Source organism: Aulonocara stuartgranti (genome assembly GCF_965226115.1).
Source record: "Aulonocara stuartgranti genome assembly, chromosome: 19".
In the NCBI taxonomy this organism is placed as follows: Eukaryota; Metazoa; Chordata; class Actinopteri; order Cichliformes; family Cichlidae; genus Aulonocara; species Aulonocara stuartgranti.
Window position 1 is genome coordinate 19,550,541 of NC_138955.1, and position 17,076 is coordinate 19,567,616.

The 17,076-nt window shown below is 45.0% G+C and overlaps 2 protein-coding genes across 6 annotated transcripts in view; one reads left to right on the forward strand and one right to left on the reverse strand.

The window, feature by feature from the left end:
• The first annotated feature begins 5,852 nt into the window (after positions 1-5,852).
• insm1b (insulinoma-associated 1b) lies at positions 5,853-8,572 on the forward strand. Its single transcript, XM_082515385.1, has one exon. It carries the CDS (start codon positions 6,033-6,035, stop codon positions 7,485-7,487), a length of 1,455 nt encoding a protein of 484 aa, XP_082371511.1. The 5' UTR covers positions 5,853-6,032; the 3' UTR covers positions 7,488-8,572.
• Positions 8,573-10,242: 1,670 nt separating this feature from the next.
• ralgapa2 (Ral GTPase activating protein catalytic subunit alpha 2) overlaps positions 10,243-17,076 on the reverse strand; it is a 97,924-nt gene continuing 91,090 nt past the window's right edge. For 2 of the 5 annotated variants that reach the window (XM_082515337.1, XM_082515334.1), the window contains 2 exons: positions 15,825-15,884; positions 10,243-12,856 (listed from right to left, as the gene is read on the reverse strand). In XM_082515337.1, the coding sequence (XP_082371463.1) occupies positions 12,696-12,856; positions 15,825-15,884 (221 nt within the window). In that variant the 3' untranslated portion in view covers positions 10,243-12,695. Of the gene's footprint in view, positions 12,857-14,833; positions 14,876-15,824; positions 15,885-17,076 lie in introns of all 5 variants that reach the window. The other 3 variants (XM_082515336.1, XM_082515338.1, XM_082515335.1) reach the window with 3 other exon arrangements.

The window sequence follows — 17,076 nt, forward strand, 5'->3', positions numbered from 1 at the left end:
TCAAATCTGACTGGAGACATCACGGTGGCTACGTTCATCTTTTTCTGTAGCCTACAATTTAAGTTGCTAGAGTAAGTGTTTGAAAAGAAAATCAATACCACTCTCGCTGATTTAAGTAAATATGAAGCAGCAGAAAAGCTGAAAGCAAGGGAAACAGCCAAACTCGCGATATCATGTTACAGGCTGTGGTTTTACCCTTATAACACTTATAACAAAAGGATACAAACAAAAGGATAAATGTACTTAAAAGGAGAGCGCTGTGCTTTACTAAGACAAGCCAGACATTTCCATTAGAAATGCAAAGATTTGGCCAATCGTTGTGTGGGACATGAGCAAATACATGAATTTCCAAAAAGTATTATGTATAATTTTAATTTTAAAAACCAATCAAAGCACGCACAGTGGAAAAATGGGTGTTTTATTGGCGCACTGAGAGCAGGATTTACACATTAAGTGTTTTACAGACCTCAGTGCTCTACGAGACAGCTGCTGCTGTAAACTCCAGGGGAGAAGTTCAGCACCACGGAGAGCAGCCAGTCTTCTCTTGAGTGATGACACCAGGTGGACAATCGCATTTAGAGCCATTGTTTAAAACCTAACTTTGTAAATAATTCAGGAAGCAGGCAGTTATGTTTTTAACAGAGATTTTCACACGGCCCTAATGCATCTTTAGATGAATGGATGATAATCAATAGATAACGGATATGGCCCATTAGGTCTGCCAGAGTCCATCTTTCATGCTCGTAGATGATACAGCTGCTGTCTACACTTTCATCAAGATAATGGCAACCTCATATATGGAGTCTATGAGGAATGGCCTTGGTTTCATTTCTCTTATAGAGTCATTATCAATATAATCTTCAGGGAGCCAGTGAGTTAGAGAGGATGAGCCTTTTTTGTTGTCTACTTGTGTAATGTATTGACTACTAAGCTAAATGCCTGTCAGTGAGATCCTTTATACGCTGGCTGCTCTCGCTGCCGTGTGCGTACCTCCTCCACTTCTTTGTATCTGTGAGGTGCGTGAGTGCGTGTGCGTCTACATGAATGTACCTCAATTTGCTCCTCTTTACCCCCATAGTGCAGCTGTGCCTCAGAGAACTCTTGTAGAGTAATTGAATGAGCTGGGGCAGGGGTGGGGGGGGGGACCTGTGGCAGTGAATGTGGTGCCCGCTGGCCTTATTATCTGTAATACGGCAGTCGCTCTGCCTGGGCTTTCTCATCCACTCATGAATACTGAAATGAATGTGATGGACGTCAGAGGTGAACGCAGAGGGGAGAAACGGGCTAGAGCCTGTTTTAATCAGCTCCCAGATAGAACAATCACTTTATCCACCTCCACCGCTCAGAGGTGAATTAGTGTTTAACATTCCAGGGCATGCTTTCTGACAGGGGACTCCACCCCAAACAACCAATGGACTGCAGAGATTATTGAGAGACACTCTGATGTTTTTGATGAGTAAATTAGAGCTAAACATGCCCCTGGGACTCCAGCAACTGATGCCTGATATGCAGAAAGACCTCCTTTTAATAACAGCCTCTTTACAAGGGGGGAAAAATCTGGTGTTGTCCCTTTGAAGCCTTTGTTCACATGTCTGATCATACGATGTTTGATATAAACACTAAAAGCATTCGTGGCGTTCTCGTTTATTCGCCTTGGATGTCATCATAATCCCCCTCTAAAGATGCACTGCAGCTATATTCCAAAAAGACTGTTTTGCCAGCTAGATCCACAGAACCTTTTTAGCAATGTCATTAAAGCCAGAAAACATCTGTCTGTGCTGTCATAAAGTCATCAGCATCACCGTCAAACGTACAGATGGCATCAGGGACATTCCCAGTCAGGTCCACCAGGTCCATTAGTCTTAAGCTCGGAGCTATACCACTTTATGGGCTTTTCACAGTAACCTGGTCTCATGGGCATCCATCCAAAGTACACTTTAAAGTCTAGACAGTGACCTCCGTGCTGCACTCCTTGCTAAACAGCCAATTTCCCCATTGATCCTCTGGCTCTACTGTCTGACTTCTTTTCCACAAACCTTTTACTATTGTTGCTCTTTACAGGAGCAGTTTGACTCCTGCCTCACAGGAACTTGTTGAATTCCCACACATCGCCTACAGATGGTTTTCCAGGTCACACGGGACGCAAATTGTGAAAACAGCCACAATGATCTCTGGTCAGAGAGCAGGAAACTAAGGTGTTAGCTCGCATTAGAGATGTGACCTTCAAACAAAGTACTTCAAGCACTAAAATCCTTCAGTTTACAGTCAGTATCTGGAAACTGGAATACAAAAGGTGTTTTAGAACTGCAGTTATTTTTAAAAATACATTTATTTTCCCCACAGTGAGGGAAAACGCACGGACTAACTTAGAGCTGGAGACAACAAAAGCAATAACACATTTCATCCGTTGGCTTGTTTCAAACACTCGAGGTCATCTTACACAACGCTAAACAACAAGAACACTATTAAAAGATAAAAATAACTGAGAAAGTAACACATAACAGGATGATTACAGCTGATATGCAAATGAAAACAGGCAGGTTTTGAGCTGAGATTTGAACTGTGACAAAGAGTTGAGCTGGCGAAGGTGTAGAGGTGATGAGTTGCAACACAGCTGAAAGCTCGGGCACCCGTGGTGTTAGGTTTGAAGTGAGGAGCAGTCAGAACAGCAGCTGAAACTGGGAAGGGGCGTAAGGGTGAAGGTCTGAAAAATATGAGAATGCCAAGTCGCTGAGAGCTTTGAAGGTATTGAATAAGTCGAGGAATATGGAGCCGGTGAAGCCAGATGACTGGACAAGAGGGAAGTAAAACACTGTTTCCCTTGATAAAAATTGTGTCTGTGTGTTTTGAACAAGGATATGAAAAAAAAAAAAAAAAAACCCCAATGGCTTCATTAGGCTCTTTTGTTCTGCTGCATCTCTGTTCTATTGCTGGTCTCTGCCTGCTCTCAGCGTTGGGGACAAAGGCTGTAGCCGAGGCTGTGCTGTGTCCACAGCCAGTCTGATTAAATCTGGATCCCTCGCTGGCTCTCTCCATGGTGCTGAAAAAGCCCTCTATCAGATTACAACCAGCCAGAATAGGAGCTCAGCTAATCCATTACAATAATTGATTGACAGTGCATTGAATGTGGCCCTGTAGTGAGCACCAATTACAGTCACGTCCTATTGCACTTTCAAATTGGCTTTGATTGGCACAGCACATGGAGGCAATCATTCATCAGGGATGTACAGGAGGTCTCTGTACAGCTACAGCGAGAATAAGTGTAATCCAATCTGTGTGACATGACCAAACGGCTCCAAAGCTCCGTCTGTAATCACGAGTAATGCTGAACACAAACTATGTGTTGATGCCTTTTAAAAGACCATAAGGTTCTGATGACTGGAGGTAAACTCTTCCTTTGTCACCGAGTTTAACCCTTCATCCTGTAGGTGGTGCAATGAAGTAAGAGCTGAGCTCTGAAGCCAGAATCTCAGAAATGGACCAGTATTCAAATCAGGCTTCTGGTGATGCAGTTAAGCCATAAACTAACAGGCCTACAAAGGTTTAGCAGTCATTGTAAGAGCTTATTTGCAAAAGGATGGACAAAAAACAAAACAAAGCGTGCCTTTAGCAAAGAAATGTGATTTAACCTCAATGAAAAAAAACATCTAAAATGTACTTATTGATATTTTACACGTTTACCGATATTATATTTCAACATAAACATCATAACCTGTAAGAAAGAGGCAAACTCGAGCAATATTTGGACTCCTATAGCATGCCATAAGGTTAAAAGGATGGTGTTGGGCCTGCGTTAAAGCAGCTGCAGCTGTATGCTAATTAGGCGCCTATGCTTCCCGTCCGCGCAGGGCAGCACGCGCCACTGAGCAAACACGCGCATGCGTCGGTACGGCCAAGGCCAACACACCGGCCCACGCGCCCCACAGAAATTATCTCGGGGGAAAGAGGAACTCGTTAAAATGCCATCAAAGCTTGTAGTCCCAACAAACCACGACTAATAGACGCGCAGACTGAAAGAACAACAGTTCAACAACAGAGCGGCGGAGGAGAGCGTGATGCAGCAGGGACAGAAATCAGATTTTAGAGAGGTTTCTCATTTAGAGAAAATCTGTAATTACCTCTGGGCCAGTCGATGAAACCCGTGAAAATAAAACAACATACAAAAAACCCAACAAAACCCCCAGCTACGATTAGATGAACGACACGTTTAAACGTGATTCTCAGAGAAACTTCAAAATCGTGGTCAAACTTTGTCACTTACTGAAATAATTTAAAGGTTTCCCGCAGTTTTAAGTCTCCCTCGTGGGCATTTCAGACTTTATTACATTATTATTCAGCTAATCTATCATTTAACCATTTCCAACAAACATAACGGTGTGTTTTCAGGCAGGTGAGGAGGCACCGGGGCACAGAGGCCTATTGAAAGCAAGGCACAGGCCTGCGGCTCGGCTCCGATTGTGCAATTATTTGACTTGGTCATACTGCAGCTTTATGCAAATGAGGGGAACAATGTCCGATGATGGAGATTAATTCCTCCCTGGTCTGCTGACTGAAAGGGAAAAAGAATGCACATTCTGCCAAGTGGCGCACTGCCGCATACATTTAGCCATTATGGCGAAAAAAAGAAGACTTGCACACAAAATATGAGAGACTCACAGAGCGCTGACGGGGAAGAGAAATAGACAACAGTGCGGTCTGTCTTTGTTAGATGGAGACGTGCTGCGAAATGAGTCAGTTTAACGCAAGCTGAGTTTTGCTTTGAGACATTTGAAAGTAAATCAAACCGTTCAGTTTGTTCAAAACGTGGATTCGACACAATCCAAACTTAGATTAGCTTCTTCCAGCAGAATTGTACTCAACTTCTAACATCCCGAAAACACTTTTGGGCTATCCAGCAGCTACATCAGCCACATTTTAGCTCTGAATATCTGGGCAGCATTTCTCCCCAACACGAAATTCGGTTTCGGCCTTCTTTGTCTGGAGCACTGATTCCGCCCAGCACGCGTCTAGCTGTGGGCCAGATTGGCCGTGAGTCCCGTTTCACAGTTAAGAGGTCAATTTGCCTTTCAAACCGAAAAAAGAGAGACAGGATATCCAAGCACGGGCAGACGTAGCCATTGTGCACAAAGACCAGAGGGCCTTCTTATTACTTATGTATGCAGCGAGATGACTGATTTATATGTCGAGTTAAACTACCGAGACAGACACGTGCCCTAAAATAAAGAAACACTCCCTCTGTAGTGTTTATTCAAGACCAAAATAAAGGTCTTTAAAAAGTGTCTTTAGTTCACTGATGTGCCCGCGGAACGCGCGTAAAGGTCACGCGTAAACGAGTCAAGTGCGTGGATAGAAAAAATGTTTAGTCTTAAAACAAACTGGATGACTGTGCACTGCAAACACAGTTTTACAGCCGTGTGTGAGGCGAGCCGCCTCTCTGACCAACACCACAGCGGACACGTGAAGAAACACACCTTTGGGTTTCTGTTTAACCAAGCTTGTCTCACCCAGTTTTAATTCGAAATTGTGATAATTGTGGCGGTGACGGACATTTCCTTTTGGCAACTCCGGGACCCCCGGAGGAGAACCACAAAGCAGTGGCACGTGTGCATTTGTGTAGGGGCCCATCAGACCGTAAAAAGAGGAGGGTCCCGGCGTGTGCCTCTGTCGGGGAGGGGCAGAGCGCACACATTAATGTAATAAACCGCCAGTACATCTGCTAAGCTATCTGCACATCCTCCAACGAAATCCAGCAAACCCAGGATCTGAGCCCTCCCACAATAAAACCCACTGGGATCTTGGTTTCATCCGATTGGTCGGGGATGCTGCAACAGGGGGGGCGAGAACAATAGCATCATTCCGGCATAAAAAGAGTGGAGCTATGCCTTGGAGACGAAAACATTTCAGCAACAGAGGGATCGATATACTGGGGAAATCAAGTCCCATAAGCCTCTAGTGTTGCCATATTTTTCAAACCTGGATACTCCAGATTTTACCCACCTCCCCGAAGTGCCTTTTCGCCGTTCCTCGCCAAGATGCCCAAAGGATTCCTGGTAAAAAGAAACAAGAAATCTGCACATGTTTCCTACAGGACTCGGTCAGACGATGATGACCTCCAGGAGCCACCCACCCCAGCTGCCTTGCCGAGTCACACGGACCCATCCCCGCCGATTTCAGTGGCGTCCAGTCCGGACCGCGCCTCCGCATCGCCGGATTTCACCGCAGCTGACGCGTCGGTGCCAAGAATGGAGAAGCCGGCACAGTTCGGCAACCCAGAAGCCGTGTGCCAAGCCCTCTACAGCCCCACCCGGCCCATCAGCAAGGAGCACGACAGGGGATATTTCGAGCGAAGTTTCAATCTGGGCTCGCCTATTTCTGCCGAGTCATTCCCAACACCCGCCTCCCTCTCCGGTCTGGATCACCTCCTGTACGCCCCGGTCGACCTGAAAATCGGCACCAGCAACAGCAGCCGCAGCGGCACCAGCACCACCAGCAGCAGCAGCCTCCCGGGACCAAGCAACCGGGTCGGCACCAAAAGACCCGCAACTGATGGAACGGAGCGCAAATCTAAAGCCGCATCCAAAAAACCCAAAGCCATTAGAAAACTCAACTTTGAAGATGAGGTGACGACTTCTCCGGTGCTTGGTCTCAAAATCAAAGAGGGTCCGGTGGAGATGAAGCCGCGGGCTCAGTCCTCCGCAGGAAACAAACCTCTGGGGGAGTTCGTGTGCCAGCTGTGCAAGGAGGCGTACGCGGATCCGTTCTCCCTGGCTCAGCACAAGTGCTCCCGCATAGTCAGGGTCGAGTACCGGTGTCCTGAGTGCGATAAGATGTTCAGCTGCCCGGCAAACCTCGCCTCTCACCGCCGCTGGCACAAACCTCGGACCACCGGCGCGCCCGCCATGCCACCCGCGCAGGGCATCAAACCTGAAATGGCCAAAATGCCACCACTAGGTGTCAAGTCAGTCTCCGACGAAGCCAAAGACATGAGTGACAGAGACACCCCGAGTCCAGGTCTGTCCGAATCGGGTTCTGAAGATGGCTGCTATGACTGCCAGTTCTGCGGGAAGAGGTTTAAGCGGCAGGCGTGCCTAAGGAAACACATCATGGGACACCAGGCCCTGCAAAAGAAAGTGCTGGAGGAGCGCGGGTTTCAAACCAGCGACCGCCCGGCAGAGCAGGCTCCGGAGTCAAACACCTCCTCATCAGCGTCATCATCCTCATCCTCAGCGGAAGCCTCAAACCAAAGCCCCCTCAATCTGAGCCCGGTGGACTGCCTGCTGTGCCCGGTGTGCCGGGAGAGCTTCACCAGCAGGGCCGGCCAGGAGAGACACCTGCGCCTCATGCACTCCTCCCAGATTTACCCGTGCAAATACTGCCCCGCCACCCTCTACAGCTCGCCGGGGCTCACCAGGCACATAAACAAGTGCCACCCCTCGGAGAACAGGCAGGTGATCCTGCTCCAAATGCCGGTGCGCCCCGCCTGCTAAAGACAACACAGAACTCGTGCCTTTGATGGGGGGAAATTAAAAATAATAATTAAGAAGCGGATAGAAAAGTGGCTTAGGGGGTTAAAAAAGAAAAACGAAAACACAAAGGGTTTGTGCTCACTGCCATAACTTTAGGCCAATGAAAGGCAGGGCGGTTTAATGTTTAAGTGGTGTCTTTTCCATGCCAATCAGTGATTGTTGAATGCTTCTCTCTATATTTGAATTACATATAGGCCTATTTTGAGATGTTCTTTCTCAAATTAGTTTATCAAGATAAAAAAAAAACAAACGAATACAAAGCGTTAGTTTGACTGTTAAAGGGTATTTTTCTAGGACAGCACATGTTCAGCGATAGCTTCTAGACCTAAGAAATGTCTTAAATTTCTCAGAAATCCTTTTCCCCATCAAAGCCTGTTGACTTCACCGGCCGTGATTGCTCTATCACTGTAGCTTTACGCTAGTTTGTGAATGACAGAACTTACTTTGTGTTGATGGAGAAAAAAAAAAAAGGAGTGACTGAGGAATTCCCTGTTTAGTAGAACCACAAATGCCTTTAGTATACAAATAAGCCTAGTCCGAAATAGCCTACGTACACATCCAAATCCCGCTGTATAACTGCCTTAAAAAAGTCAACATAGATTGTTTTAATTTGAATGCTGGCACATATTTTATTATTATTCTTGAAAATTGTTGCAATATTTGTCATCATATGTTTATTTATTTATTTATTCTAATTATTTTATGTAACTTATTGTTGTGTTTGTCGTGATTTTTTCCTGTGAATCGTTCTGGCAGTTTACATGTCGTATAGCCAAATCTTTTGTGTTTTTTTGTTTTGTTTCTTTTTGTCAAATTTATGAGTTGTGATAAATGTCGTGGGTCGGGTTTTAATCTTCAATCTCCACAGCTCTTGTAAAAAAAATAAAAAATAAAAAAATAAAAAAAGAGGAAAAAACGTAAAGCTCTTACCTTAGATGCAATCTTTTTTAAGGACAAGTTATTTTTCTTAAATGTTGGCTTTTATAGCGCTTTGATTGTATGTGTATATCGTTGTTGTCTATCGAAATAAAATATTTTCCAAAGGACACGTGGTCTCAAGACGCTTTTCACACAGACAGGAAGCCGCACACGACACCATGAACTTTATGTCCAAACAAAACTCCTCGTGCTACAATAATTATTACTAAATCACAATGAGCTCGTGGCTCGTTCTGGTTTTGCTCCTTTTGGAAAAGCCGAGAAGAAATGCCAAATTGCCCACGTGCATCAATCGTTTTCTTAATTTCAACCCGCAAACTGCGCAGTGCGCACAGGAACACGCACCAAAATAAATCCCGCTCCGTTCCTCCACACATATTTTAAACTCTATTCGACTAAAATGTTCTACAGGAGGCATCGTGGGCACTTTTTGTCCCATTTTTTATGCCTGATCAGCTGATTTGAAGTTGATTCTGACAGCAGCCTTCTGAAGTACAGGAGCGAGATGACAAATTGTTAAACTTTGACAGAGTGAAATTAAACCAAGTCACCTTTCAAAACCTGTAAAGGTTCCTCTTCAACACCTCTCCCACACATGGTGACACTCCAAAACGATACCAATCTATTTAGTCGTCTTTAACAGGGAGAAAGTCCAACTCCCTTGGCTAAACCCCCCTGTGCCTTCGACATCAGACTTATTCTGCGTAAATCATCGCTGCGGTGGCTCCATAGACGCCGTTTCGCTGCCTCAGTGAAGCACTTAAGGCCTAATCATAAATTCACCCTCTTAATACCACGTCAGAACATGACAGCAGGACAAAGAGGTGGTGGATCAGAGCTCACCTCTGCAGCAGTAAAACATTTGTCTGCTTTGGAAAACTCACACAACTCGATTTCTTTTCCTGCTTCGGTTGTTTTCAAATGATTTAGGACACATCAGGGCACAACCGGCTTCAAAGCTGACCTCCAGAATCCATAAAGCATTAAGTTGGTGGTAATTTAGCAAAAGACACATATAGCTGACCTCACAGGCCGATCAGTGATGACAAAAAAGGTGGTCAACTGAAAGACTAATGTAGTGTAAAAAAAAATATATATATATATATACACCCACACACACTTAAAAACATCACCTCTTCACTAACTTGAACTCCTCACAGTCTCTTCCTGCTTCTGCAGAGTTCTTGTGCTTATTAAAACTCCTGCAGCGGTGCAAGGCCAAAGAGAAGGCCAACTTTTCAGTGTTACCCCCTCGAGCTCCTCCAGGCAACACTGACAATACATTAAGAAAGAGTGAGATCTGAAGTGTGAAAATTGACTGCAGCTGCCAGCGTAACACATGAAATAACACAATTTGGTAGTATTCACGGGGATATCAGCCTGTTCTGTCGTAACGTATCTCAGAGTCGGTGACAAACAAGCAAACAGTGCCGAGCCGGGTGAAAATGGGGCAACATTAGGTTTCTTTCTCACGGATGCACAATTTAAGGGCTCCAATTACAGTCAAGTACTTTTCTTGCGTCTTTATGTGGCCCAGGAGAGGCAGGGCACCTGTAGATGCTGCAACCAATTGCACCTGTACCTCCTGGTGGGGCTCCATTATGCTCCTCTAAGCAGGGTAGAGCAGCAGGGGAGACAGATGGGAGGAGGGTCAGATTACTCCTGCTGCTGCCAGCATGGCCAGGCCAGGGTCAGAAAGCCCATGGCAACAGCACCATCATAACCACACACACAAACCTTACAAATCCAGATAATCAGAAATACAGCAAACGACAGGTAGAATTTCAAATTGATTTAATGAAATGTTTCAGTTTTCACATTTCTAATAAAGATAGCAGGACTTCGGTCATTAAAAACAGTTTGATATGTTGACAAGTAATGATGAAAGTTTCAAGCTTTTCCCCCCTCTTATACAAAGATTATATTACAGGCATTAATATATTTATATCCTGAGGGCAATGAAGCCCTCAAATTTGACACAATGTACAAGGATTTCTAAAACGAGAAGGAGAAAATAACTAAAACTACGACTATCTCAATTTCTTCACGCGTATAAGACACACAATCTTGGTCCGAACTAACACCTCCAGTGACTAATCCTCCGAAAGGAAGGCGCGAGCCCTCCTTTAACAGACATATTCTATAAGCTACAATCTTTGGATCAACATCATGGTCAGTTCCTTCAAGTGGCTTTGGGGAAAATTAAAACCATAGATGTGATCCAGGCCTATATATCTATACATTCCTCAAAAATGACAACACATAAAATAAAGAGAGCACAGATCTGTCAGTCCTCCTCCTGCTGCGGGGATTCCTCACATCCTGCTCGGGGAACGGACCAACAGGAGGTGAGATGTGGAGAAACCGACAGAGGAACGCAGGGAAAGTAAGGCATAGTAGTGCAACAGATGGGGGATAGTGTTGCAGCTTAGGTGGAGCCCTCAGAGGGTGAGAGTCTATAGTGTGTTTATGTGAGTGAGTATGTTTGCGAGTGAGTGGGCGAGTGGGAGGGAGGGGAGGCGGGGGACACCTGGCTACCATGACAACTCGAGCTGGCAGGTTGGAGGAGTGCGAGAGGCGGGCTGGCTGTTGCTAGGAGGGCTGTTAAGAGTTCAGCTCTGGCATGCCACCTAAACCCAGCCCCCTCCTCCTCCCCACCGCCATCCCCTCCCGTGGCCTCAGGAGGCCATGACATGGGAAGAGGATCATGGGAAAGAGGACGAATGGATGCCACTGACACAAAGAAGGTGGCAGCACACCACCAATAAATAAAGAGCAAAAATCCATCTGTTGCTGTTTTCATGAGACGTGAACTTGAGAGACGCAGAGGGAGGAAGAGACTTTTTTTTTTTTTGTTTTTTTACTCCTGAGGAGGAGACGGGACGCTGAGATTTGATTGTGGGGCGTGGAAATAATGTGGGACATCATCTTAGAAGACAGACATTACACAGGCACTGTGAGAAGCTCCCTCAGAAACACAATCTCTCTCACACACACACACACACACACACCAGTGCATGGAGTTACCTGAGGCTCTGGCGGCATTTTTCCTTTAAACACCACACAAACACACAACACCGCAAAAGATAATTCAAACAGTCCATCCAACAGACTGACATCAACAAATAATATTTAAAGCAATTTACATCCAAGAACAAAGAAGCATTTGATGTTAACTGACAAGAGTGAGTGCAAAGACCGTGGTCTGCGTGTGTTGGGAATGTTGGAATGTCGATGTCTCGGCTTTACAGGACAGGGAAACTGATAGCAGAGGAAAGAGACAGGAGGAACTTATTTAATTACCGGACATGAGCCTATGTTAACGACATCAGAAAACAATTACAAACGCAGTGTTTTCTCATTCCAGCGCAGTTGCATAAATCAAATAATGACGCGATCCATTGGAATTCATTTAAAAAGGAAAATTAGAGTAGTAAAAAAAACGAAACCCAAATGTCATTTCAGCTCAAGTTAGAAAGACGTCATCGATTGTCCACTCCGAGTTCAAAACAATTAAACAGCCTCTGGCTGCACATGCTGCAGGGACTCCCGTGTACTAGTGCAGCGAATGCGAAACATTCAGGGGAGGCTTTCCCCATCCATTGGTGCTTTTCCCTGCAGGAACATCATTCCCCAACGTGGATGGGACGGCATCACACTGCCGCTAACTGAAATGGTATCTTTGACACAGAGAGGCTGTGGCGGATGCAAACAGAGGTATAAAAGGCAGACTTATTTATAAATGGATACCAAACTCTTGTGCAGTTTTAGCGTGGTGTCATTTACAGCTGCGTCATCAGTGCTTTGTTACATGAAGTGCTGGGACAGAGGAACTACAGAAACAGGGTAAAACAGTCTCCCATTACCTTACTACAGTAAGAACTTTAAGTGTTTTTCTAGCGCACGCGAGCGCTCTAGAAAATGAGGATAAAATCATTGCAGGTGCCTCCTATGCTGAAACCAACGAACATAAATAGCTTACTTTCACGTACACACCTGTCTCAGTTAACACCACAACAAAGTGAAATGTACTGACAAAGAAATCAACGATCGCCACTTAAATTAAAAATTGCCGTATGCTCCAGTTAATGTTTATATGTCACAAAAACGGAAAAAAAAAACGAAACATCAAAGTAATTTCTTGCAGTCTCGGCTGAGTTTGTGAGGTTTTTCGAGAAAAGACTGAAGGCGGCACTCGGGTAGGGGGAAGAGGGGGATGGGTTGAAGAGCTCAGTTGGAGGATTTGCTTATAGCGCTGGCTGATCGGCGGAGTTTCCCGGAAACTCTGTTCTTTGTGGCACGGGGCATGGTGGGAGACACCTGGTCGACTGAATCTGTTGTTGTGGTGGTGATGCTTCCGGCTTCGGTGCTTCCGCTGCCGGTGAAAGACCCTGGGAGAGAGAAATGGAGGAAAAGTTTGTAGACAGAAACACGACAACGAGAGAGAGAGACAGGGAGAGGAGGATTTGATTGTTTTATATCCCAGCACGCTCCCAAAACCAGGATCACCCAATTCCCTGGATTTCCACCAACATTCACACAAATACCAAGTTTAGAATAAAAGAGTGTCGGGATTCGAGTTTGCTGCAGAGCAGAATTCATTCGAATCAAGATGCCGCATCTCAGAAATCACATGCTTTTTTCACATGCTGCAGAGAAGCAAAGCTTGTTGAAAGAGAAGCCGCCTTTATCCCCAACAGTTTCCCTTTTATCATGTGAAAAATGAGGCAACCTTTGTAAAAAAAAAAAAAAAAGTATTCAGTTCACAGTGTGACAGCAGAATGCTTTGAATGAAAATGAAATTACACATTACGCTCTTGTTGTGGACATGTGGAGCCTTCCTATTGTCAAACATTTTCCTTTTCCACAAAAACTTCACTTCAATGATTATGACAAACGGTAATAAGCCGGGAGGTGGGCATGAAATGCTGGCGAGGACAATCAATTATTGTGAACGCCGACTTCCTCGCTGTGCCCCTGACCAAACCCCAACTACGGGCGCGCCCCCACCCCGCCCCCACCCGCTTTGGCCCCGTGCCTCGAGTTTAAACAACTTTTCTGCTTTGTTGAGGTGGCATCTGGTTGCCTATTTTCTTTCCTATCCTTTTATTTCCTGCCATTTTTTCAGAGGCATCTCAAGTTGCAGCGGCTAAAAGGAATGGCAGATGGCTGGAGTAACAGACACTCAGCCGCACAGTGGACACCAGCAGCATCCAGAGCCACGGCTCACAGAGAGGAGGCTGGGCCGTGGATGAAACGCTGGGTGTGGGTATTGTGAAGGGCTAGAGGGGAGGTGAGGCGGGGGGGGTCTGAACATGCATTCTCAAATCTGCATATGAATATAAAAAAAAGAAAAGAAAAAGGAAAAAAAAAAAAAAAAAGGATCGGGTTTGGGTAAAAATGAGCAGGACGATTTCTGCATTCCCGTATTGTACTCATTCCTACAGTAAACTCTTGCAAAATGCATCTGCTGGAAAAACATACGACTATTAAAGGCAATCCAGTCAACACACCATTAAAGACGCGCTGCACTAAACAGTCATCACTACCACTGTGGCACTTAATGACTGCGGTTGCATCAGTTTCTAAATGATCTTCTTCACTGTATGGCCTTTTGTAAGAATTAATTTTCCAAGTAAGCTACTAAGTGGGGAAAAATAACACAGAGCCAGAAGAGGCTAATGTGTCATCATTATCGTGATTACAACCCAACACGTCCGCCCTATACTCGGTCAAAACGGCCGTACGCAGAGCTTCATTTCTGACGGAAAGAAGAGAGGAGAAGCAAAGGGAGAAAGAAAACAAAGAGACTCTTTAAATGGCCCCGCTATCCCATTGGTCCCCACTGCAGCAGTTCAAACAAGGCTTTAGATGACAAAGACGTCTTCCAGTGCGGCAGGTGTTAGTCTCAGAGTCTGCCCCAGGCAAACAGGCACACTCCAACAGGAGGAAATGACAGGGGTGGGGGTGGTGGGGGGGATTGAGGGAGGAAAAAAAAAAGGAAAGAAAGAAAAAAAGTGTTTGCTGGGGGAAGAGATAAAGGCGCGCCACATGCAGAAGCGAGGGCCAGAAGTGTAGCCGTATTGTTCATGCTGCTACTTAGTCAGGTGCTAATTGTCCCCACCGTGCATCACTCTCAATTACCAGCCTGGCCTAAACAGTAGGACATACCCCAAATAAACAGCCTGGTTTTTCTGTCCCTTTCCCTTTGTTAAAGCGCTCAGTAAATAAAGCTCGGTTAGTACTGAATGAAAAAGGAGAGGTTCGGGGAGGGGGAACAGCCAGGATGAGTGAACGAGGGAAGAGCAGGTAGGTAGGCAGGCTGCCGGAACCAAAACAAGCTTCCGGCCTCATTTGGGGGGGCTTACCTTCACCACACACAGTATTTGGATCTTTAAGATATTTTTAATCTAAAAGGAGGGGAAAAAAAAAGAAAAAAGTAAAGCATCATGAGAGAAAGGACACAACCTTAATCACACTGCAGGAGGACACAACAACGCTGCTGAAAAGAAAACTCTCAGGCACAGAGGGAGGGACCTTCAGCCAGCGCGTGCGGTGTCGTGGTTAGCCGTTGCTGAAAGGCTTAAAGGTCAGAAAAGGTTAACTGATTTGTGTGATGAGTTAATCAACAAATGCCATTTTTTTCCCTCTACCTGACAAACTGGTTACTTGGAGTTTTTAAAAACTGAGACCATTTTGAAAAAAAAATCCCAAGCACGAATGGTGTTCAGTTCACATGGAAACAAGAGGCTGGAAAACATTTACCACCGATGTTACGAGCTGAGAGGGTTAGCATGAGAGAGGGAAAAGATGCCGGGGCACCTCGGAGGGTCAGGGGAGCTTTTATGTACTTTTACCCAGAGAGAAAAATGGGTTTTCTTGTGTGCAGTTAATCATTTTAAAAAGTAAAGCGAATGATCACAAAATGACAAAAACACTCAAAATGCAGCAAAACGGTGCAAGTTGTAACACACGGAGGGCGGAGTGGTGAGGATGGAGTCTTCGTCCGGGTGTGACAGACGGGCTAGCTCATGCAGGAAGCCGCGATGCTCGACTGAAGTTGTGGGGTGAGACGGGGGTTACATTCAGGAGCTGTGAGAATGAAGTTATGAAAGACAGACAAACCACCAAGGTGGAGGGCTCGGGTTGCATGCCTTACAGCAAACTGGCAAAACTGCAGGAGCGCTTCATTTAGCAATTAGTGTGCAGGGCTTAAAGTCAAACCCTGCTGCTAAATCAAGCGCAACCCTTAGTTATCTGACGATGGTGGGGTTCAGGGTGACCTAAACGAAGTGATAGATGTTAGCAAGCCGATGCCGGGCGTCATGCCTAGTATGGAGGAAGCAGGCAGAGTCTTACAGTCCAGTTTGGCCCAGGGGTACTCCATGTCCCAAACCATCCCCGGCCAACGCCTGCACGCTGTCATGGAGCATGAGTGACATGTTAGTGGCAGCAATGAGAGGCAGAGCAGGATGGGTGAACAGACAGATGGATAGACAAACTTGTGTATAAACAGACACACACACACACACACACAATCCTGCACAAAGGAAAAGCATAGGAGAGTGAGAGTGGTAGCACGTTTGAAAAGAATGAGGAGCAACATCAGCCAGCCATCACAGACACATTCAAGCTCTAAGCCTGGTGAGATGCATTAGACCTGAAGCGTCACACGTATCGTACTTTTTGAAATACAGCAAATGCAGTTGACAAATGAAACACATGAAATTGTGAGAGTTGTTGCTAATGACAAAAAGAGTGTGTACTGGTTGTAGCATCTACAATGTCATTAATTCCTGGATTTCACCGACAGTGACCGAAGAAATAATCTAACTTTAGAAAGCCTATTTAAAATGGATTTTATTTTAATCTCAACTTTAGTTTTGATAGGCTGGTTTATTCCTAGTGGAAGCCTGTAAATGACTCTTATTCTGAGTGTATTCCACGTGCAATATCCAAAACCTCATACAGTGCTACGCAAAAGTCTTCATTTACCTCTCATTGCTTAATGTTTCGCCAGACGTAGCAAATACAATACGAACTATAAGTCACATAGTGACCTACGAATCACTGTGTAAACACAGTGTTGTGTTTACACATAACAAGAAACTTAGTAATAACCAACTTTAAATCATGCCTTTAGAATTTTAAATTGGTTGCCTGTCACAAAACAATCTGGTAAAATAACAGTTTTACGGTGCAGTAAAAGCATACCCGGAGAGAAAAATCAAACAAAAACCACACCATCAGTCATGGACTGGCCTCCCCAGAGCCGCACCTCAGCATTACTGAGGCAGTGTGGGATCATCATGACAGAGAACAAAAAAAAAAAAATGCAGAAACATCCAAAGAAGAGCTTTGAATGTCCATCAGGAGGCCTGGAGAACATTTTCTGTGGACTACTTAAAGAAATTACAAGAAAGTGCCCAACAGAGTTCAGGCTGTGTTCAATAATAAAAGCAGTCATACCAATTATTAGAATTATTTTAGCTTAGGCATACAAAATCTAAAGACTTCTGCACAGTTCTGTAAGAAATTATTGTAGTATTTTTTTAGTATTTGTAGTATTATTGTAGTATTTTTATGCAAGTTTAAACAACACCTTTGTGCA